This window comes from Callorhinchus milii, unplaced genomic scaffold (genome assembly GCF_018977255.1).
Source record: "Callorhinchus milii isolate IMCB2004 unplaced genomic scaffold, IMCB_Cmil_1.0 Scaffold3, whole genome shotgun sequence".
NCBI classification, from domain to species: domain Eukaryota; kingdom Metazoa; phylum Chordata; class Chondrichthyes; order Chimaeriformes; family Callorhinchidae; genus Callorhinchus; species Callorhinchus milii.
The window spans coordinates 35,120,208-35,145,988 of NW_024704744.1; the positions used below are offsets into that span (position 1 = coordinate 35,120,208).

The 25,781-nt window shown below is 39.3% G+C and overlaps 1 protein-coding gene across 1 annotated transcript in view; it reads right to left on the minus strand.

The window, feature by feature from the left end:
- lama4 (laminin, alpha 4) overlaps nucleotides 1-7,376 on the minus strand; it is a 73,164-nt gene extending 65,788 nt beyond the window's left edge. Inside the window, exon 1 of the mRNA XM_007899643.2 lies at nucleotides 6,745-7,376. Coding sequence (XP_007897834.2) covers nucleotides 6,745-6,924 — 180 coding nt within the window. The 5' untranslated portion in view covers nucleotides 6,925-7,376. The remainder of the gene's footprint in view (nucleotides 1-6,744) is intronic.
- Nucleotides 7,377-25,781: the final 18,405 nt, after the last annotated feature.

Sequence of the window (25,781 nt, forward strand, 5' to 3'; positions counted from 1 at the left end):
CATCCTCTCTGCAATTGGCCCCAGTCATCTATCTCAAGAGTTCCAAGATGCTATCCTGTGTGAAGGATGCTGTATAAATGCAAGCTGTTGTTATAACCCAAATCTCTCATAATAAATGCTTTGGAGATATGCATTCTTGTGCGGGAATAACCACCACAAATAAACCTTAGTAGTCAAATATCATCTGGTGTTTCAGCATGGGACAACTTCTTTCAGAAAAGGAGGACTGACACACTGAGCATACCATCTGAAAATAATGTCCTTACCTTTGTACTTAATAATGCTGTTGTATTCCATGTGCTATGTTAGTTTGTCTTTAGATATTTTACCCAAATGTCTATAAGCAGATGGCATAATTTTAAAGCTGTAATCACGTGACATGTATTTCACTCTTGCCTTACTATCAAAATTTATAAATCAGTTAAACCCATCAATTGCTTCATAGGATATAATGTAAAGTGGAATATTTTGTGGGTGAACGCAGCAGCCCAAATGTTCATAGCAATTTCCACCACAAACAGCCATGAAGTGAATGACCAATTTTATTTGGTGGATTGTTGGCCAGGACACCGGAAGAAACTACCTACTCTGTTTGAGTAGTGCCATGGTATCTTTAATGACCACCTGAACAGGCAGATAGGACATTAGTTGAATGTCTCATCCGAAAGACAGCACTTCTGACAATGCAGCATCCTTCAGCACTGCACTAGAGTGTCAATTTCAATGATATGAATTCCAAGTCCCAACATAGAGCTTGAACCCACAATGTTCTAATTCAGAGGTGAGAGTGCTTCCAACTGAGCCGGTCTGACACTCTGAGCTGACCAACATAACGTGTATAAAACATAGACTTTACATAAAGTGATACAGAAGGGAAAACGGCATTTTGGCCCAACTTGACCTTGCCTGGGGGCCCCACCCTTCCTATAAGCCTTCCCGATACCCATCCCTACCCTTCCCCTCATGTATGCATTGTTTTCTCTTAAATAATAATAATCCTTGCATTTGATATAGTGGCTTATCACGTCTTGGAGACATCTCAAAGCGCTCACAGAATATACTGTAAAGTGAATTGTCTTTTTGCTAACTACAGCTTCTGGTAGTGAATTCCACATTCTCACTACCTTGTCCACAAAGATGTTCTTCGAAAACTGCCTATTAGATCTACTGACAGTTATCTTTTATGTGTGCCTTGAATATTTTAGATGTGACTCGAATATTTTACTTTTAAGTAGCATCTGAAAATAGTTACGTTATAGTATTCAACACTGAATGAGCCTCAATTTTGCATAGGAGAATCAGTGAGTATGATTTGGTTTTGACTCACATGGTGTGTTGTTCATGTATAGTTTTTGCCATAGGTACTGCACAGTGGCAAAACAGACTTCTCATATTGATACTGAGTTTGTTAATAGTCAAAGAGTCTATGCACAAAATAATCACTGGCAATCATGACTTTGCAGTGAGTGATTAGAAATCAGTGAAGAATCATAGGTAAATAAAACTCCAGCTACACATTTCCAGTGTAATCTTAAAAGAACTTTCTGGCCCTTTCAAAGAGTGAAAATCTTTTCCAGCTGTGAAACATCCATCAGTTAGGGTTTGTGATCTTTGGTACTTGATAAAACTCTACATTCCCCCTTGTTTATTTTTGAAAGCGATGCTCTCTTGTTCTTTTAGTTAAACCTTTGGTCATCCATCACTCCCTGACCATAGGGGAAGCCAGGCAGATTGTAACAATACTTGCAGCAGCCTTGCTCCAAAACTGAAATGAAAAAAGAAATCTTTTGAAATGCTCAGCAAGTGGATCAGTATGTGAAAGGCAAAGAGATCCAATTAATGCCAAAACCAATTACAGTATGATGATGTCCCATTATGTGGAGTCCTGTAGCTCAGTGGTTAGACCACTCGCTTTGCAAGCGAGAGACCTGAGTTCAATTCCAGGCAGGGCGAAACCTTGGGTAAGTTTCCTTACTCCACACGCCTAATAATAATCCCTCCAAAACCAAAAACAATGATAAAAAAAATTGGTCATTTTCAATCTACGACTGTTTGTGGGACATTGCTGTGCGCAATTGGCTGCCGCGTTCACCCACAAATATACAGTCAATTCACTTTACAGTGTGTTCTGTGAAGCACTTTGGGACGTCCTCCCGACGTGAAAAGCGCTATATCAAATGCAAGGATTATTATTATTATTATTATGATGATGATTATTACAAAAATCATTAACTTAATGTTTAGAATAGTTAGGTTAACATTTCAGGCGTGAAGATAAAGCATGTTTTGATGATGCACCACTTTCACTGCACAAAGAGGATCATTTGACCCATCAAGTCTGTGCCAGTATTTTTCTATATATGAACAACCCAGTTGATCCAAATGCAATGCAATGAGGTGTGTTGCAATGTCAGAAGTGCTTGCTTTAGATAAGATGTTAAACCAAGGTCCCATCTGCCTATTCAGGTGGACATTAAAGATCCCATGACACTATTTGAAAAGCGAAGAGAGTTTCTCCCGGTGTCTGTGCAAAAATCTCTCAAACAGAATTGGACAATGCTGGGTACAAATTGGCTGCCACGTCTGCCCACAAAATACACATTCACTGCACTTTCCAAAACATTTTGTATAAACTTTCAGTGCTTTTGCCATATTTATTTACAAAGTGAACAGTTTCAATCTGGTATGTACAAAGAGCAGACTCTGTGGACTGAGTGGCTCTTTTCACATTCCATGGTTTTCAATGTTTCTATTTTATGCGCTCGGCAAAGATTAGATTACTTCTTTTTGTAACAGTACTAGGAAACTGGCATTGACTTTAAGTGTGCTGGACCCAGTCCCTGCTCTCAGATGTACAGCATTGCTGATGAATGACAACATTATGATTCCATGGCAACAAATGCATCATGGCATGCATGATGAATGTGATGCCAAAGGAAGATTTTGACTTCCAAATCTAAACCCCACCACAATATCACTCTTTGAAGTTCTGCTCAGGACATTGTTTTAAGATTCCTGTCAGGAACAATACGAACAGCTAGAAAAACCTTTAACATGACAGTGCAAAAACAGATTAGTATTATTCCTTGATCAAAGGTGAAAGCCCTGGGACTCCGGTTTGTTTTAACAGGGGTCTAGTATAATAAATTAGGAAAAATAGTTTCAATCTTTTCTGGGTTAATGGAATTTCTTGTTTTAACCTCCTTTCCCAATAATTAACACGCAAACACACACAATCATAAAAGTTAAAACTTCTTCTATATTCTATTTCCTGATGGTATCTCTTGTAAAAGGTCCTCATTTGACAGCTATTATCTTCGTAACCATGGTATGCAGTGTTGGACAACTGGTGTTAATAGGGGAGCGATGAGTGAAGGAACAAATTAGATTAGAAAGTAAACTCAATTAAGCATCTCACTTGGGGCTTGCGGCCTGGGATTCCTCTGCTTGTTATCGACAGTGAAAATGTAGTTGGCTTGTCACTGCGGTAGTGTTGGAAAATGGCTCAAATGAGAAAATGTCACAACCGGAACTATTACCATGACACTGTCTTCTCCATCAGTACTCTCCAGACCTTGTTTATTTCTGAATTTTGTGTTCTGTAATTTAACTTTGGATTTCATAGTCTGCGCTTGCATTCCTGAACGTTTCAATGTTAAATAACTCAAATGGTTCATTGATTGCTTCATCAGAGTGTTGCTTCAACATATTATGGCAGATGTATCTCATTTGGCTGATGTGATTTAATTAGTGCACCAACAAAACGAGCTATGCCCTAGGTTTCCACGGGGTGTTTCATTCGTATTGGCTTCTCAAAATGCACAATACACTAAATTAATGGCCATCATCTAAAAATCTTAGCTTGGATTCCAATGGTTAAAAACATAACCAGGTGTAGGACTGAGCGTTGATAGAGCAGAGGCTGAAGGTTCGAATTTATTTGTGAGCCCTGACCTTCTTCACCCTCCCATCCCCACCTCCGGTATCCTGCAACCCTCTTAATTCCAACTTCCAGCTCGGGTGCAAACCCTTGTGTGTCCAGTGCCTTGAGATGTCCTTCTGACATGAAAGGCGCTATACAAATGTAATTTGTTGCTGTTGATTGTTGTATTGAGTTAGCAGTTATTAACAAGGGCAGAAGTTGGGTGACTGCAATTGGCTTTGTTGTGCTCACTGTTAGGGAGGGAGAGAAATCACCTGGAGGTCCCCTCCTATTTGTTATCCAGTTACCTCTGATGTGAAGTGTGGAATTTGGACAGCCGGAAAGGAAAGGTGGTGATATCTCTCAGGTCGGGTCTAACTTTTCATTTGTGCCACATTGTAGGTACAATAAGTGAAAGTGCAGAACTCTCCAAGGGCGATTCAATGATGATTCAATTGATTAGGGAACCAAAATTCTATTCATTAGTCTCTTACTGTGAGGCCACATGAGGGACAGGGTGGATGGAATTCAGCATTAAATGTACACAATATCTTGTGTTTCCTGACTAAAAGAGAGCTTGACCACAGTGAAGTGAGTTGAGCTTGAAAGATGGTTACACACACAAACTTAGCAATAAGGTAAACATGCAGCAGGCCTTTCCAGATGTGTATCAAGTTTGCCCAGATGTACTGTATTTTCTTATTTTGGACTACATCTGTTAAATTATATATAACTTCTCTCAGAAGAAAACAATCCAAGCTATTTTAATTCCTGGAATTTGAATTATTTTCTCTGTAAAAAATATTTTGTTTGTGAATTTACACTGTACTAGTTTTAGGCCTCACGTTTCTCTATTAGGGGCTGCTGTGGACCTGTTTTTGCAAAATTAAAACCACACACAAGATTAAGCAAATTAATGTATTTAACATAGGTATTTGCTGCTGAAAATGTTGTTGTTTATTTAAGTGGATTGATTGCTCTCGGCAGCTTTTTTTCAGTGTAAGATCCAAATTTTAAATGCCGCAATGGCAGATCAAGTTATTAGTTATTGCCTTCTTACTAATAAAAAACAAAATGATTGGCCTGTTAAAGTCTACAGGCTTCCCTTTCACATCATCTTTGCTCAACAATATGCGTTTTTGTCATGAAATGCATTTCCCTTCGCATTTTGCTCCTTTGGCAAGCTTCGTCGTTCTGATTTTGAAGCACTGGCTGCATGTCAAGCACGGGTTCTCTTTAAGGTTACTTTCTTCAGTGGAATGCATGGCAATGTATGACTTGCTCAGTGTTCACATTCACAAGCTAGAATTCAGCGACTCTGGCCTTTGGAAACCTTGTGTCATTTTTTTTCTAATACAATTTTTCATGACCCCCAAGAGTACACTCGTGTCACATTCCACAAATTGTCCACAGGTCAACAGCCTATCTTACTATTTAATTTCTCACAGTCCGTGAACAGTGCTCAATTTCATTTTCTGACCTTATGAGAAACACCCATCACAGTGAAGCTTTTATTGCATCTCCTGCTGATCGTAACCTCCCTTTCTCCCATACATCTGTCCCACACTCAGATCCAAAATTATAAATCCCTCAGCCGACTGATTCCCAATGCGCCTCTCATTTCATCTACAAAATACACAGTCACTACACTTTATAGTAAATCCTGTGAAGCACTTTGTCCTCCTGATGTGAAAGGCACTGTGTCAAATGCAAGGATTATTTCTATTATTTTATTTATTTGCTCATTATCTTATTAGCCTTGTTTTTTAAGTGCTCTCTTTTACTGACATCAGCTAAGATATTATTGTTGGCTTGCTTACATAACTGCATTATACCCTGCAGGAATCACAGAAAGTGAACCATATAAACAGTCACATATGCCTTTAATTTAGAAGAGAAATATATCCCAAGATAAACAATTTCACTGATTACTCCCCCGTAAAACTTCTTGGTCACTTTTTCCATTTTAATTGGCTCACAATATTTTGTGTCATTTTAGCTGTGGTTTGGGATAAAATCTGATGTAGAATGTATAGAATGTGCATAGTTGTGCCTTCCTTATTCATACTGTTTAATACAGTACAATCATGACTATAGAACTCTCTCAATGTCCTTACTTAATCATCCTCTAGTTTTTCCCACACCTCTGTGCTTTCCCTTCCTTCTACACATAGGTATTCATTTTAATTTCCTGTTTCTAGTGCTATTCCTACTTTTGCACTTACTCCATCTGGGTTTAATTGTCTCTATGATGGATTAGTTGGTACTTTCTTCTCATTTTTTTCTTTTATTCGTACACCTCACACTTTTACTACCACTGTCTTCTTGCTGATCTGTTTGTGGGCAAGAGTGTTACAAAATTCATTCCTTCTCATCCACATACTGGAGCCTCACACAATCAGCCTGTCCTTTAACTGATTTAAAAAATACCATTAGTCTCTTGGAGAAAACAGACAGAAATTGATATATGGTCAAGGAATGTGGCACTGTGGGAGAGCCTAGTTGAGGAACAGGCAATGGAAAGGTCATCAACAGTTTCATTTTACTAACACAATAAAAGCAAACAAATTGAGCAAAAATATTTAAATTTTCACAGTGCTTTTTACACCACTGGCAGAAATTTAGAACATAGTTTGACCGTGCACTTAAACGAAATCCACTGAGCATTTTGTTTTTCCCTGTCTGCTAAATCCAGTTGTTTTGGTAGATAGCTGAAGGTTAACTGTTGGGTTAAGTTTTATTCCAAACAGTTATAATGATGCCCATCTGTTAGTCAGCTGAACATACAAATTGAAAACACCAATATAAAATATGTTGGTTACCTCCTCATATTGACTCCCGATGTCCAGTGAACCCTGATTTCTGTAGGTGGTAGCTTTACCCTTAATATCATCCACTGTATAGATGGGAAAACCACTGCTTTGCCCAGAGCCAGCAGCTGAGCTAAACAATCCAAAGATAGTTAGGAAGAAAGCACAGAGCCAGGGTGAAATACAAGCCATTTCCTCCCCTTCTCCGACAGCCTTTTCTCCAAGTTGTTGTCAAGTCTTTCTCTGGAGTCTGCTCCTCCTGCTTTGCAGCCTCGGTTGTTTTTACTTCCCCGCCTTCAATTGCCAGATGTGTCACTTTAAGGCTGTCTAATGATAGCCCTAAAAGAATGCTTTCACTTCCTTTCCCAGCTTCTACTTTACTTTCTCCCCTGAGAATCTGGCTAAATAACATACAGCTGGGCAGTATTTGGAGCTAACCATGTTAAAAGAGGTTTGTACAGCAGGAAAGTCCAGCAGTTTCCATTCACCTTATCTCAACTTTGTCAGGATACAGATTTAGTTCTGGCTTCCTTCAAATATTCAGCTCTCCCTCACCTTTCAGATCAGACAGCCTCTTGCTCACAGTTTGCTACCCTAACCCAAGGCCAGTATGTTACAGACAGTCTGCAGTCTGTGCCAGCTTCCTGCCTATGTGTTTTGCAGAAGTGTTCAGGATGAACTGTTCACAGAGTTCCAGTTTGATGAAAACTAAGAAGTTCAACTCAAATGTGTGTCAGAAAAGAGAAACGCAGCTGTAAGAATGGAGGGGTGGGGGACGACAAATAGAAATGTTTATTGGGTTCATAATCCACTTTAGCAGAAACGCAGCTGGTCAGTTGAGCTGCAGAGTGGTGATGTTATTTTCCATACTCGCAAAGCCAAATAATTTAGCAGAAAAAGGGAATTTTCCATAAATACAAAGAGCATTTTGTACAATTGGTGAACAAGAGCCTTAGTGTATACAGCATGTCAAACAGACCCCAAACACATCAAGCTAGTACAGTAAGTCAGAACACTGCCAGATTTTTGACTATAATTCACTTCATCTTATAGAGAAACAGTAAAGGGGTGGGGGTGGGATGAAGATATTGAGATCCATGGAGCAGTTTCACTTCACGGGGAATTCTGTGTTTGGAAAACATATTTTGGAAATGTGTTCAGAAAGAATGGGGGCAATGTCTACAGTGTTTCATAACACTTTAATCGGGTTAATTATCAACTGTTGATATGACTATTCAAGGTTGTAACTCATGCCATGGATGGATAATGAAACCCCTTATTTGTTAAAATGGCACCTTGAACTGCTCACTGTTGGGCGCAGATGAACTGAACTGCTAACACTACAGTTTCTACTGTAACTGATCATTCTGTTCAAAAGTGCAACAGGAAAGATCAGCATCAATAATGAAAGATAATGCCAAGTGAGTCTTCTTCCTTGGCAAATGTGGAGCTTCCCATGAAGCCAGGCAATTGTTCTGTAGCTTTCCACAAAATTTGGCCCTATAAAGAAAGCTGTTATTTATTATGTTTTTATAAGCTGTAAATCTGTGATGAATCATGTCTACAGAGCACAGTTCTGTGATTACAGCCACTCTGCGCTGCATGAATACATCCCACAGTCAAGTAATCATATTTTATAAACTGGATTTCTCCGCAAACCAGCAGGGCACGACTTGGTATAACATTTAGGAGGTAGCAAACTGCTTGGTGGTAACTGTAATGTTCACCTTAATACCACAAGCAAAATCTCTGTTCAGGCATCAAATTGAAATTCAGTGGCAGCAATGCTTCACATTTCAATGCATAGCCTGAAAAAGGTTTAAATGGCAATAAAATACATCAATTAACCTTTATGATGTGTTCCTCTGGTCATACTACTGGCTCTTAGGAGTCCAGTAGAGTTGTGGTTAGAGCACTCACCTGATTGTTAGTTGATTGGTGGATCGCTTTCCGGGGGGGCAATAATGCCTTCAAAAAAAAGTACAAAAACAATAATTTTGTCACCCAATCAACAACTTTTTGTGGGAAACTGCTGTGTGCATTTGGCTGCCGCATTTCACCCTCAAAATATAATCAATTCACTTTACAGTATATTCTGTGAAGGGCTTTGAGGCGTCAAACGACATGATAAGGCACTATATCAAATGCAAGGATTATTATTTAGCAGCATTAAAATGGTCTGTTCAAAGTTCCTGAGCTGTGGAGTGGAACATCCAGAACTGTGCATTGAGCATGGGAAATGAGCTGTGATCTGGCACCAAAGGTGTTTATGCTGCTTGTGTGTGAATCGTTCTTCTCCTGAAAACATCCCAGTTGGTGTCAGGAGTAGGGCACTAGTGTGATTCACACTGTCTGAAACTCAGTTTGTACTGCACAGTTGTTAGTGAATGACTGACAAAATGGCAGCACAAGCCACTTTAAATGTAACATAAAACCAATGGCAGCTCCAGGGAATTGTAGGCTCCCTCGGATGACCATTTTGATTATATTTTCAATTCAAGTACTGCAAGATACACTAATTTTTCAGGACAAAAGGTACTGAAATATCAGCAGTGTTATTACTGCAGTATATCTTGTTATTCAGAAAACAATAATTACTCCATCCCAGAAAGGGTAGTAGGGAAGGCTTACCTGGAAACAAAATAATAATAATAATAATCCTTGCATTTGATATAGTGCTTTTCACGTCGGGAGGACGTCCCAAAGTGCTTCACAGAACACACTGTAAAGTGAATTGACTGTATATTTGTGGGCGAACGTGGCAGCCAATTGTGCACAGCAATGTCCCACAAACAGTCGTAGATTGAAAATGACCAATTTTTTTTATCATTGTTTTTGGTTTTGGAGGGATTATTATTAGGCGTGTGGAGTAAGGAAACTTGCCCAAGGTTTCGCCCTGCCTGGAATTGAACTCAGGTTCTCGCTTACAAAGTGAGTGCTCTAACCACTGAGCTACTGGACTCCACAAAGCAAACTGTAGGTAACAAGTGTAACCATGGATTATGAATGATGACACTGTTCCATCTGTGACCAGGGCTCTCTCTGTCTCAATCTCTTTGCTGTCTTTGATATTCAAGGGGAGAAAGCTGGTGATTGGGGTTAGTGAAAGTGACTTGCTCTGTCAAAGAGCCGGCACAGACTCGATGGGCCGAATGGCCTCCTTCTGTGCCGTAACATTCTATGAATCTATTCTTCTCCATCGCCTTTCATCTTTTCGCCACCTTCATGGTTCTGTCCTTGACTGGTTTTAATATTACCTTTCCTATCGTCTGTACTTTAGTTGGAACTTTGGAACTCCCTCCCTCAACCACTTCGCCTTGTCCCTTCCTTCCCCATCTTTAGGATGCACCTGAAGACCTTCCTCTTTGACCGCTCCTATGGTCACCTTCCCTTTCCCCCTGGCATGGAGGCACTATATAAATGCAAGTTGTTGTTGTTGTTGTACTTTGTATCCACCAACAACTTCTCCTACTGCCCTCGTACTGTCTGTTTGGAATTCCACAGAGCTCTGTTCTTTTTAATATTTATATGCTCCCTCGGGTACCTCTTGGTATCTGTAGGCATGGGGTCAACTTCCACTTCTATGCAGATATTACCCAACTCTTATCTTTCTGCCTCCACCCTCAACTCCAGGACCACTGCTCATCTGGCTCCAGTGGCTCCCCAATCCTCAGAGGCTCGAATTTAAATCCTTGTCCTCACTTATATAGCACTCAGTGCCCTTGCTCCTCCCTACCTTGACAATAATAATATAATAATAATCCTTGCATTTGATATAGCGCTTTTCACGTCTGGAGGACGTCCCAAAGCGCTTCACAGAACACACTGTAAAGTGAATTGACTGTATATTTGTGGGCGAACGCGGCAGCCAATTGCGCACAGCAATGTCCCACAAACAGTCGTAGATTGAAAATGACCAATTTTATTATTGTTTTTTTGGGGTTTTTTTTTGGAGGGATTATTATTAGGCGTGTGGAGTAAGGAAACTTGCCCAAGGTTTCGCCCTGACCTGCCTGGAATTGAACTCAGGTCTCTCACTTGCAAAGCGAGTGCTCTAACCACTGAGCTACAGGCCTCCACATGCTGGCAATATCCCAGCCACATTTATTTATGTATTTAAACTTATGCCTAACTCACTACTCCGGATAACTCATTACTAAACCTTGGAGTGATGAGTTATCAGGAATTTACTGAAAGAACAAACAATTGGATAGAGAAAGGGAGGGGGCAGAACCAGGAAGTGCGGGAGAGTAGAGGTAAGGTAGAAACACATAGAAATAAACAGGAGACAGAGACTCAAAAACAACAACAAAATACAACCAATTAACACTATATCAACTTGTCCATGTATTCTGCTCAGCAGGCATTGGCCTGCTCCTGCTCGCCCCACCATTGGTGGTCGCGACTTTAGCTTTTCTGCCCCCGCCGTCTGCAACTCTATCCCCAAATCCCTCCAACTCACTCCTTCCCTTGCTTCCTTCAAGGTCTGTCTCAAGCCCCTCCTCTTTGACCGTGCCTTTGGTCCTTGTCCCATCCATCCCCCACTGCCCACACCCTCTACCCCTCTTGATTTCAACCCCAGCTCGGGTGCAAACCCTTAACTGTCCAGTGCCTTGGGAAGTCCTTCCAATATAAAGGTGCAATGTATTTTGTTGTTGTTTTTGAGTCTCTGTCTCCTGTTTATTTCTGTGTGTTTCTACCTTACCTCTACTCTCCCGCCCTTCCTGGTTCTGCCCCCTCCCTTTCTCTATCCAATTGTTTGTTCTTTCAGTAAATTCCTGATAACTCATCACTTCAAGGTTTAGTAATGAGTTATCCGGAGTAGTGAGTTAGGCATAAGTATAAATACATAAATAAATGTGGCTGGGATATTGCCAGCATGATGAACTTAAATGGTAGTGACAAGTTAAGTCAGTGTCGAGTTATCAGTTTACAGTATTTCTGTCTGTCCTCTCTCAACAGACTTTCTCTGTGAACTTTATGTCTCTTTGTATCTTGCAAAACTTATCTCACACTCATTCACTCCCATCCCCTTTTCCCCTCACACTCTCATTCTTTTCTTCTCAAAAAATAATAATAATAATTTGGACACTCAATCCATGACTATTTGTGGAACACTGTTGTGCACAATTGACTGTTGTGTTTCACCCAAAACATATACAGTCAATTCACTTCACGGTATTCTTTGTGAAGCACTTTGAGACATCTCAACGATTTGATAAGACGCGATATCAAATGCAAGAATTGTTATTATTTTCATCCCTCATCATCATATTCTGTCTATTTCCCATATCTTGCTTGTGTGAGATGTCTCACTGTCTCTTGTATGCTTCAGAGTTCTATCAATCCTCACAGAGATGTTTAATGACTGTCTTTGACACTCATTGGAGGTGTGGGATTTGACAAGAGGGTATTACATGACATTTTTGATTGACAGATGCTAATTTGGGGTTTCACTTGAAATTTCCAGGATAGAATTTTTCTAATTTATAAGGTCTCTTTCCTTACAAAATAGGCTATACTTGTGCAATTACTTGTTTTAACCCTAAGTCTGTCAACGGTAAAAGGAGAAATTGAACAGTGGTGATCTTTATAAATACCTAATATAAATTTTTTACAATTAAATAATTAAACCATGAAACAATTAAACTTTTTTTAATCTTCTATTCCTGTATCTCCACTTTCTTCCCCTAATTTCTTTCTTGTTTACTTTATTTTCAGGCAATCTTACTTTTTTCTGAACCAATATAAGCCATTGTAACATTTTTAAAAACTCACTTGAAATTTTTACCTATAGGGAGCACATTCACCAGACAGCTTACCTGCAATACCAATTGTGTTGGTAGACAGTGTAGACACACAGCCTAAGTGGTCAGTTCCAGCAGTTACATACCAACCCCTCTCTGATTCAACAAACGTCATCTCAATCAAAAGTAATTTATGAGAACAATCAATTGTAGTTGTGGAGCAGGGTTTACTGAGGCTCCAAATCTCTCTGGTCTCAAAGCCATTAAAATTGCTTATAATTGCTCAGAATTAGAAAAGTCTTAATTTCATTTTAAGAACTGCAGAAAACCGGCTCCCAAATTTTACAAAATTCTGCATAATATTACATTAAGAGACACTATTCCCAATGCTAAGACAATGAGAGATTTGGGGATTTGGTTAGAATGCATTGGTCATAGAAAGTGGTTAAGTTACGAGCTTGTAATTGGATGTGTTACTGATTTGCAGGAATTGCATTCTTAGGCTTGAATGGTAGCTGTGACTAGTTAGCTCCTGGCTCCATGGCTAGGCACTGCTTCCAACACTTGTGCTAATCAGGGCAGTTGCATTCATACAAGATGTTGAAAGCTGTTTTATGTATGAAATTTGACTCTCTCTTTGTGAAGTACTCCAAGACGTAGTCCTTCATGAAGGGCACTTCATAAATGCAACATGTTATTTTTCAAGAATTAAATCAAATTGTACCTCTTGTTGGCTACAGTGTAGTGCATCATAATTCAATAGGTGTCACCCATGCATTAAACAACACTCATACAATTGACAACCATGAATTCAAGCCTTGCATTTGTTATCAAATCAAATTGTGACATAAGAGTTAATGGGTCAGAGAGGCCTGCTGGATGTGGAGGGAAGAGAAATATGATCTGATCAAGTGTGCAGCGAAGAATTCCCTAATAAGGAATATAATAAATTGGAGGATTTATGCAGGAAGCAGAGTGACCTTAACGAATAAAGTTCAAAAATAAAATGGGGTTCCTGATTCTGCTGAGCTGAGGGTATGGTCTCAGTTAAATATAGAGGCAAAGTGCTTGCGAGAACCAAGCTTTTCACAAAGATTGAATCTTGATGCTTATTTACCTTTAAAAGTTCTGTCTGCTAATTCTACTTTTAAATCATTTTTTTTAAAGAAAATCTGACATTTCCCCCTCTTAAAATTTTACGATGCCTACAACACTTGTGAGAGTTTCAAAGTCCCTCTTACTTTTTCCTTCAGTGCCATGCGATGTCAGATCAACATTTTAATGCTTGAGATGTTTTTNAAGCTTTCACCTCATCAGAAGTCTCTGGCTCATGCTGAGGTAGAGTTCCACAGTCGCCAGCAACACCCCAGCTCTCCGTACACATGCACGCATCTTGTATTGTGTGTCAGCTTGGCTCAGTGGTAGCAGTCCTGCTTTTAAGTCAGTAGGTTGTGGGTTTAAGCCCCACTTTAGGACTTGGAATCACACCCCAGCACTAAGTTGACACTCCAATGCAGTGTTCGAATGCAGTCCTTCAGATGAGACGTTAAACCAAAGGCTGGCACCTCCGACAATACAATAGACGCAATAACATTGGTAACTCACTCCATGGCTGCTTGTGAGGCATTGTTGTGCACAATCTGGCTGCTGTGTTTCGTCCACAAAATACACAGTCATAGAAACATAGAAAGAGGAGTAGACCATTAGGCTACTTGAGCCTGTTCCCCCATTCTATAAGATCATGGCTGATCTGTACCTCAAGTCCAATTACCCACCCTTGCCCCATTTCCCTTAATATCCTGACCTAACAAATCGCTATCCTGTGAAGATGTGAATTCATCAATTCAGTCAATTCATTTTGCAGTATATCCTGTGAAATATTTTGACACATCTTGACAACATGATAAGTCGCTATATCAAATGCAAGGATTATTGTTAGAATTATTATTATAAGCGACCAATCTTCATTCATAAGCCTATGTGTCAGCAAGTTGTTTGTCTGTGCCAGGATCCCAACTGAATCCAGATCCAACCCTCACTTAATGTCCACACGCATACCCTCTCTATTACAATCCATTGGATAGCATTTGGAACAGAAATCATAACTAAATGTTTCCTCCCTTTGAAAGTCGAGCTCTGAAGACCATTGCAGCATGCTATTGCCACCCTGGCTGAGATCACATAATTTATCTCAGGTTAGGAAGTACATCTGCGACCTGTCTCGTGTATTGCTCAGCTATTCATCAGGTACTTTTTCCTGGAGGTTTTTGTTAACCAGAGAGGACACTAAAATCTTGCCCCCAACAGCCAGCAAACATTGTTTGTGCTCCAGACCTTCAATACAAAGGAGATTGGGATTCTGGATAAGATCAGTGGGCTTAATCTGGAATGGATAAACTGTACTCCAGGGTATTTAGGAAGATAAGGTAGGAGATTTGTGCAGCACTGATATCATGAGGGAGTCAATCAGGACTGGAGAGGTTCCAATGGAATGGAAGCAAGCAGATAATGTTCTCATATTCAGACTGGGTGACAAAACTAAACCTAGCAACTATAGAACCATTAGCCTGACCTCATTACACTAAAACTGGCTGGACCAATGGTGGGGAGATTCGGTCCGTCAAGCCCGAATTTCTGACTAAGTTTGGTTCCCAACATTTACTGACTTTTTTCGGTGCTCAAAAAAGCTGGTAAATTCCAGTACTGGCATCGTAATTGTTTGAATCCTGTGAGCAGAAGTCAGTGAATAAGTTATTTTCTTCCTGGGGGTTTCAAACTGAGTCAAATTGGATATCCCTGGCCACCAAAGGCCACCAAGCACCATGAGGTGGGGGCCCACTTTTAAGCCTGGTCTGAATTCTGGATCCCCAGAGACAAAGTATACCCACAGGATACTGGACTAATTTAAAAAGCAGTTTAATGCAGTGATGTGGGAAATGGTAGGATGAGTGTTCTGCAAGGATGAGATCAGATGGGCTGAAGGGCCTTCTTTATCCAAACCAATCTTGTGATAATGGCTATACCAAATGAACAACTGGAGGGTTTTCAGTAATCACAATTTGTGCTTGTATCCAAAGATAGGACTCCTGACCAGGATTGAACTTGTTGTTAGCACTAGATCCATCTCACCCAATGATGATACTTGAGGCAGATTATCAAACAAGCATTGGCCTTAAACTTCAAAAACAATAAGCATTTATATAGGCACCCTTCACACAAGCATCTCGGATCGCTGAAATTAGATGCTAGTCAGCACTCTACCATTTTTTTTAGTCACTCTTTATTAATTTACTATTCCAATAACATTTCTTATAACTTATATCTGTTAGTAAGGCACATCCACAGAATACCACATGTGTGCAACATGTTATTTCTTCAAATCCCTCTGACAAATAAGTATGCATGAAACTGTCAGCCAGCAAAGAAGACAGAGGATCATTAAACACAGGGAGTATAAAATTAACCCATTTCCTGTGAGATAGAGTTCAAAGCATCTTGATGGCAAGAATCGGTTTAGCATCAATTCTGAACACAATATATAAATCCATTCCCAACCTCATCTTCATAACATGTTGAATAGGGTAGAGAACATCAAAGCCAGTGTGATTAAATTGAAAATTCCACATTTTATTGAGTATTTCCTAAAATACTGGTATAGAAAAATGCCAAACATCCAGCAAAAAAAAACTGTTTAAAACAAGGTTTTAAAATGAAAGATTTAGGACTATACAAAGCCAGTTAACTTGTCTGGGAGATTATTCCTAAGGTTTATGAGTAATGATTATTTTCTTTGCATAAAGATGATTTTCTTTACATTAGATACAAACAATACAATTTATATTTATATAGTGCTTTCCTTGTCAGGAGGATCTCTCTTAGCACTGAATGGGTACCCGAGCTGGGATAGGAGCTGAGGGGAAAGATGACCAGAAGGTATGAACGGAAATTTCTTTACATGTACAGTTACAAAGCAAGGTAATAGAAAGAGAGAAAAAATATTCAAATTGTAGCATGATTCAATGATGTACTGTGGAGAGTTGAGCTTTGCAACTTTAAAAAAAGAGATGAATTGCAATTTCAGTGGAATAATGGTTTTAAAAGGATGTCATTAAATAAATTTAAAGTGTCCTGACTCTTTACTTCAACGGATAGTTTTATTTGACCTTGCCAGCAAATGAACTGTAAAATAGTTGAAGAACTTGGTGTCATCATTTTTCAGAACTTTTAATCTGTTTGTGTTATGAAAAAAAAGGACAATTATCACCTGGCAATAAATTAGTGCATGATTAACTAAATTGTTGGTATGACCTATCTGGGTTGTTTGACATTTAACACAGCTCTGGCAGCCATCTGTGTTTCTTTGATCATTCCATCACTGGCTTCTCCAACCAAACAACTCTCCAGCTGCGTGCTTCTGAAAGCAGGAAATATTGACAGTTGTTGTTAATTTACAGAATCTGCAATATATTCTCTGAAATTTTAATAGTTCATAAAATATAATAATATATAGCACTTTCAAGTCCAAGAATGCTTCACAGGAATTACAGTAAGGTGTGTAGGTGGCAACCGGTTTGTGTACAGTATTGCCCCATAAACAGCCGTAAAGAAAATTGCATGATCAAACACATAAAGTATAATTTACATTTATTCAGTGCCTTTTTAGTTGGGTGTATGACTCAAAGTGCTTCCATCATGAAATACGTTAAACACCATAATGAAAAGATCGAGCTGCTAGCGAACTTTGCAACTTTACTCCATTCAGTCGGATGAATAGATTCAGGGAGTAATGTCTGAAAACTTGATTTGATGCTACCATTCCCTCTTTATTAATAAATTTAGCCTTGAAGCAGTCAAAATATTTTCAGTCCTCTTTTTGATGTTACACTTTACTGTGATATGGTGCCAAATAAAGAGCCCACCCTTAGGAGGTCATCTGTACAGCTGGAACAGTTTATATCATAAGCAAGGAAAAAATTAAACTTCTAATCAGTAAGAAGCTGAGCAATTTTAAACACTTAGTTTATTCTTTGTTTTTTCCATGGAACCTCCATAAAGTCTGATTTGTGCCAGAGATGTTGAGATTCTATTGGAGTTGTATAAATTGGTCCTATAAACATACTATTATTGAAGCTCTAAAGTATGACCAGGTCTACAACTAATCCTAGTTGAGTAGATATCGAGGTCTAATTTGTGGTATTAATGGGATTAAAATCCACTCTCACCCACTCTCGTATCTATCTTCAAATTTCACTTTAAAACCTTCCTCTTCGACTCCACCTATGGTCACCTCCCCAGATTTACCATTCCTCCTAGCTCAGTGTCCAATCCCAGCATTGTGAAGGGCTCCAAGATATTATGCTGCGAAAGGTGCTATATAAATTAAATTTATTGTTATTACAGTGTGGGTCGCAGAGATGTACTTTCGGTTTTCAGAAAAGAGTCACTACTTATATGACTTGAGTTCAACAACAACAACAAAATTACATTTATATAGCGCCTTTCAGGTCGGGAGGACGTCCCAAAGTGCTGAAGAAAACGTAACAAGTACAGGTAATCTCTGTTAGTGTAGCGTGAGTCTACTTATAGCTCGGTCTTACTGTAGACCTGTGGTGAACCAGGAACACTGTTAACATGCACTGTTGACTGGTTGGATTTTTGTGTATTGTTACATATCATACGCAGGAAACACTGCTGGCGCCACTTCCTGTGCATTGTGTGTATATGCTACATGGAATAAACACCATTGACTGCCAACGTCACTTCCTGCACATAGCATTCGTGTGATGATGTAGAAGTGCTGACCAGTGGCCATTTTGTTATGTGCCACGTTGTAATATGTCTGAACCTGTACTGAAAATTGGAACAAAATATATAATGTAACCTAATATACACAAGTGTTATTGGTAACAGACTGAACTCTTCCACGAAACAGACTTGTCACTAATCTACCTTTTCATCAACAATATTAAATTGGGGTATGGGCTCCGCAGTAAACCAGCCTGACACCTGTTTGTTGTTATCTAGTGTGCTAATAGACACAAAGGATCATGGTAGAGTGAATACCACCTGAGTGTAGATTTATTTATGTAGCATTTCAGAGCCAGAACATCCAGAATTGAGCAGATTGTTTCTTAGTGGGATTTTTTATCTAATAATTTAAAAATGTGACCCCTACTTGTCAGACTGTTGCTCCAACTTGATCTATTTTTTATATATATATAAATATACATTTTCACCCACAATATACACAGTAACTACACTTTACAGTATATCCTGTGAAGCGCTTTGAGATGTCTTGAAGATGTGATAAGCGCTGTATCAAATGCAAAGATTATTATTTTATTATTATTTTCGGAGTTGGCTCGACATGTGTGATTTACATCAGATTACTAGATGCTTTGGTAAAATATTAAAAGTTACAAAAAAGTGCTGATTTTATTACGATTATTAATAATAATACATCTTGCATTTCATATAACACCTTCCTGTCTAGGGACGCCTAAAAGCGCTTCACAGAATTTACTGTAAAGTGTAGTGACTGAGTATTTTGTAGGCAAACATATCAGCAAATTTGTGCCCAGCAATGTCCCACAAACAGCCATGAAGTTAATCATTGATATTATTTGGGGATTGTTGACTTGGTCACTTGGAGAAACTCCCTTCTATCATTTTATTTCTATTTTAAGTTTTATTTTTGTCCTATTTACTATTTGGTAATCTAGTGCAATTACAGAATCATAGAAATCCCACTCAGATCTAGAATTACTGTATTAATATAACATTTTACAGTGTTCAGAATTTGGCAAATTGTTGAAGTCAGTTTTAACTTTGACCTATTTCATGCAGTTCTTAAAACAACATACATAAAAATAACTTAAAAATTTTGGACACTCCTCTTTAAGAGGGTAAATCTAGACCTGGTGGAATTTTACCCCACTAATTTTTCGTAGTCATTCCCATAGTATAATAAAAAGTTTGGGGAGACATTCCACCTTGGTCTAAATTTGCACTATTTCCTTAGCAATTCACAGCATGCAGAATTTGACAAATTCTTAAATTCATACTTAATTTCGAAGCTGGATTTCTCGCCTCCTTATGAGAACCGATAGGAAAATCGCTTCACAATTAAGACAGTGTTACGAATTTGCTGAATGTGCTGGAATGCAAAAAAATGCTAATTTAGACCTTGGTGGAATTTCTCTTCATTTGTGTTCATTTTCTACTGAAGCTGTCTTCAGACATCTCTATTAGGATTTACTGAGAAAATTTGCAACGTTGTACTCATTACACAGTGTAAGTCTATTATGCTTTTTGGGTCTGTGAAGAACATTTGTGAAAGACATATGCCACAGGCTGGAAGTTCTTTCTCACTCAATTGACATGAGCCCTCTATTCTCATTATAATCTTAAAACTGTGCCGTCTGCCTCAAAAAGACAAAAGTTTGTCTTGACACCCACATTCATCCATCTTTCGAGTAACCGTGCCAAGTAAAACACAGCATGCTGAAAGACTTTCCTGGCCCTTTTTTTTCTCATCTCCTTCTTCATTCCATTACAATGCACAGTCTGTGATGCTCGGGGTCAAAATGCCATGCTGTACTCTATTAAGGAAATATTTTGATAGTAGTGGAATTTGAGGTGAGAAAAAAATGAAGTCGTATTTTGTTAAAATAACACCCAAATTCTATAGGTTTTTCTCTTGCTGTAAAATATCAAAAGATTACTGTTGTAGATTCATGATCTGCCCTGACCCTAACATTGAAATAGGCAGGCTTTTAGGGAACCTTCACAATTCAGTCTATTTAGCATGCATTTGCCTCCCACTCCAACAACAGAAAAATACAACTCATAGGAAGAGACATATAACGCCAAATACATTGAAAAAAAGGGGGTTGAAAGACAAACATTTAGAAATTCTAAAATATTTTGGGAGCAGATGTATATGATATTTTGAATCTACAAATGATACTATTTATTGGTGCTATTTTCAGCATTACTATTTTTATTATTATTACTAATCTGGAATTGTAGAACAATTGTTAGGAAGACTGATTTGGGGGTATTTGGTGGGTTTGCGGGCGGGTGAGTGTATGCGAGCAGTTGAGTGATTTTTGCTTATATTTAGCTGACTTGTCTTTGTTTTATAAAAAAGGGAGAAAACCAGTGTAAAGTAACAGTGATTTAGTAAGCAATTTTGTTTTGGCACATGTTCCAATTGGTCAGTTCAATTAGCTTACTGTAATTTAGCTGTTTGTTATTTTGTTCACTCTGAGAGGAATCATTTCTGAGAGGAATCAATTTTGAGAGGAATCATTTCTGAAGACAGTTTTCTAAAATACTTACACTGGCCTGACTGATTGAAGGCAGATGGGTGATGGATCATATGATAGCGACACTCGGTTATTTGGCTCTGATTTTAAAGCGAGGCTAATAGAGAAAGCTCTGGAAACTCACATCCCAGCAATGGATCATGCTGGAATAAGCCAACAGTATGAAACTGATAGTTAGTCAATCATGACTTTAAGATATTTCAACCATTACAAATCATTTTCATATGGTGAGGACTAGAATGTTACCATGATTAACTACCCGAGTGGAGAGATGAAGGTGGACAGACAGTTTAGATTTAACTACTGTACGCAGAGGGTAGCTAACATTAATGGTTTTCCCAGTGAGGTGATGGAGGCAGATCATGTGAGCATTTTAAAGAGGGAATTGATCACAATTTTGGCAGTGAAAAGCTTTGTGGGATATGTGAGATAGGGAGAGATGGGATTTGAAAATACGACCAGCCAGATGGACTCCAGTAACCTTTTCCGGTCCTGCACATTCCTATGTTCCTATGTAAAGAATGAATTTCCGCACAGGATCAAGCATGCTTAAGGGGAATTTAACACACTGAAAGCTTGTGGCCATTGGTGTTAGAATGGTATAATTGTGTTCCACTATCACTTTCTTACTGGAAACAGAAATGTGGAAGAATTGGGGGAATTTCTTTTTTACAGGTTTGCCAAATCTGCTGTTGTGGACACTCACAGGTCTTTAGCCATTCTATTCTGCATGTTATAGGTATCAATTTTGCAATATTTTACCAAAGCATCTAGTAATCTGATGTAAATCACACATGTTGAGCCAACTCCGAAAATAATAATAAAATAATAATCTTAGCATTTGATATAGAGTCTTATCACGTCTTCGAGACATCTCATAGCGCTTCACAGGATATACTGTAAATATATTGTGATTGTATATATTGTGGGTGAAAATCTATATTAATATATGTATAAAAAATGGATCAAGTTGGAGCAACAGTCTGGCAAGAAGGGGGTCACATTTTTAAATTATTCGATAAAAAATCCCACTAAGAAACAATCTACTCAATTCTGGATGCTCTGGCTCTGAAATGCTACATAGATAAATCTACACTCAGATGGTATTACTCTACTATGATCCTTTGTGTCTATTAGTACACTAGATAACAACAAACAGGTGTCAGGCTGGTTTAGTTAGAACTAGAACGTTGTGGGTTCAAGCTCCACATCAGGACTTTGAGCTCACATAGTCTAAGATGACACTACAATGTGATGTTGGGGGTGTTCTGCATTATTGGAGGTTCTGTCTTTCAGATGAGACATAAAACCAAAGTTGTGTCTGGCTGTTCAAGTGGATGTTAAAAAACGTTGAAAGGTCAACAAGCTCCCAGATAAATCTGATAATTCACTTCATGGCTGTTTGTGGGTCATTGCTCTTTAGCCACATTGGCTCAATTTTCACCTAAAAAATAGACAGTTGCACACTTATAGTAAATCCTTTTAAGCGCTTTGAGACACCTCCCTGATATGAAAGGCACTATATCAAGATCAAGGATTATTTATTTCTTTATTTTAATATGAGTTAAGCATTTTCTAATCTCGAAAGTGTGATGAATGACAAATTACATCAGACATGGTTCGGAAGCATTATTAAAGCGAAACAGTTGGGTTGGATTATACAGTGTTTTGACAATATCCCGAAATGGGAATATGTTCTCTTGAATTTCAGTTCCATTGTGCCAATTTAATTTAATTTTCAGCTGGCGTATCTGGTGAGCTCATCTTCAATCCTTCATCATTCCTCTTTGTAATAGGAGCTGGAAGCTCTAAATAATTCATGGAAACCAATTTATGGAGCGATGATTGTGAAAACTGCTCTCCATCCTCCCCCAGTTTCTGGTTGATTGATTCCAAATGTTCTTGCTGATACACACAGAACACAAATGTTTTATTCGTGTATTCTAAACTTAAAAGAGTCTTTGTTACACAAGAGGCCTGTTGAATACAAGCAAGTGCTATTTTGTTTTCTACCTGCATATTTGCGACCAAAATTATGTTAATTCAAAAAATATAATAAATTGAGGATATTTCATCTTTTTTATATTAATTAATATAGACTGGACAAACATTATTGCTGTCACTTCTTGAAGAATATATACTGTATAAATATTAAGCACTTAGAATAATAATACTCCTTGCATTTGATATAGTGCCTTTAATGTTAGGAGGGTGTCTCAAAGTGCTTCACAGGATTCAACAACCGATTACATTTGTATAGCGCCTTTCATGTTGGAATGATGTCCCAAGGCACTGGACAGTCAGGGATTTGGACCCAAGTAGAGATTTGGATCCGAGGGTGGAGTGCAGGGAGGGTAGGGGTAGGAAGGTGACCAAAGGCGTGGTCCAAGAGGAGAGTCTTGAGATGTGTTTTGAAGGAGGCAAGGGAGGGAGCAAGGCAAAGGGAACAAGCCAGAGCCTGCAAACTGTTGTGACTGTGTATTTTGTAGGCAAACACAACAGCCAATTTGCACAGACATCATAAACCTCTCCCTGTCCACTGGTACCGTTCCCACCCCTTTAAAAATGGCCGGCATCACTCCTATCCTTAAAAAACCCTCCCTGGACCCATTTCTGCTCTCAAGGTCCCGCACCATCTCCAACCTCCGTTTCCTCTCCAAGGTCCTGGAATGAGTTATTGCTTCCCAGCTTTGCTCCTTCCTCTTCCACCAATCTCTTCATGAACCCCTCCAATCAGGTTTCCGTGCCACCCACAGCACAGAAACAGCCCTGGTAAAAGTGACAAATAAAATCTGCCCATCTGCGACCAAAGCTCCCTCTGTGTCTTCATCCTCCTTGACCTCTCTCCTGCCTTCAACACCGTTGAGTACTCTATCCTCATCCACTGCCTCTCCTCTCAAATCAACTTTCACGGTTCTGTTCTTGAATGGTTCAGATCGTACCTTTCACATCGCCTCTACTTCATCTCCACAAACAGTTTCTCATCTAGCCCCCACACCATCTCGTGCAGCGGTCCTCAGGGCTCTGTCCTTGGTCCCCTCTTCAACATCTATATGCTCCCTCTTGGTGACATCATCTGCAGACACAGGTTGAACTTCAACATGTATGCGGATGACACCCAAATGTACCTCTCTGCCTCCACCCTTGACTCTAGGACCACTGCTGTCCTAACAGAATGTCTGTCAAACATCAAGTCCTGGATGAGAGCTAACTTTCTTCAGTTGAACGTCAACAACACATAGATGCATTCATAACGTCAAGGCTTGACTATGCAAACTCCTTGCTTGTCGGCCTTCCCAACTCCTCCCTCCATAGGCTGCAGATCATCCAGAACTCTGCAGCCCGTGTCCTCTCCCGCACCAGGCTCAGTGACCCTACAACCTCCATCCTTGCCTGATTCCACTGGCTTCCCATTACACAGCGGATACAGTTCAAGATACTGGTCCTTACCTTCAAAGCCCTCAAAAGCCTTGCTCCCCCCTACCTCTGCGACCGACTAATACCTACCATCCTGCCGGCTTCTCCGCTAAGCAGGCTCCGGTCTGCTTCAAGTTCTCTGCGTCGCCCGCCCCACCATTGGGGAGCGGGCCTTCCGTCACTCTGCACCCATCCCCTGGAACTCCATCCCACAGTCCCTCCGCTTCACCCCCTCTCTTGCCTCCTTCAAGACGCATCTCAAGACTATCCTCTTTGACCGTGCTTTCGATCACCCTGCTTCCCCACGTGCCTTCCACCCTCTCCAATCCCAAGCCCCAGCTCGAGTTCAAAACATTGACTGTCTAGCGCCTTGGGATGTCCTCCCGACGTGAAAGGTGCTATACAAATGTAATTTTGTTGTTGTTCATGTTGTTGGTCTAACATCTCAAACAAAGGACGACACCTCCAACAATGTAGCAGTATTCAATTGGAGTGTCAGCGTAGACTTTGTGACTTCAAGGCTCCGACACAGGGCTTGAACCTACAATAATAATAAATAATAATCGTTGCATATGATTTAGCGCCTTATCACATCTTCGAGACGTCTCGGCTACCAACTGAGTCAGCCTGACACCAAGTGTATAATTGTAATGCTTAGGTAGAAGTAAGACAATGATTCATATTTTATCTATCATATCAGATTTGGATGGCTAAAAATAGCAATCTTTAGAGTGAGAACTCCCAAAACAAAAACATAGAAAATAGAATGTTATTTTAGTAGGCAATGTATGATAGAACGCATTGTCATTTTGAAGGCAAATTTTTCTGAACGTGAGTGAGTATAATAGTGCTTCCTTTAATTGAAGGAATAGAGTCAAATTTTTGTCAGCTTTCTGTCATAGTAATGTGTTTTGTGAGATGTTCTGAGTATATAAAAGCACGGAATGCAAACTCAAAGTGCAATTGGAAAAAGAAGAATGGAACCATGCATTATTTGTACAAGAGCTCGATTGAATCAGCCTTCTAATGTGTTTTGGTTAAGTCTTTATTAAATACTAGGTGTGAATGTTTTTATCCAAGTGTGTATAGAGACCTAGCTGAACAAATACCCTTTTCTAAGTCCTCTCCACACTATCACTATTTGTAGAGGTATTATGGGTATTAATTTATTATTAAGTACTTCCAATTAAGACAGCAATATGAACTTATTGAACAGCACTTTACTTGCATACTGAAGTGGGATATGTATCCATATATGAATGGGAGTCCTGCAGGGTAGTGGCTAGATCACTTGCCTCGCAAGCGAGAGGACCTGGGTTTGATTCCCGGGCAGGGCGAAACGTTGGACAAGTTTCCTTACTCCACACCCCTCTGTTTACCTAGCAGTAAGTAGAAACCCGGTTGTTAGTTGACTGGCAGATCGCTTTCCGTGGGTAATACTCCCTTCAAAAAACAATTTATAGTTTGGTCACTCAATTCACAACTGTTTGTGGAGCACTGATGAGGTACAATTGGTGGATCGCTGTTCTTGGGTAATAATCCCTTTAAAAAATAA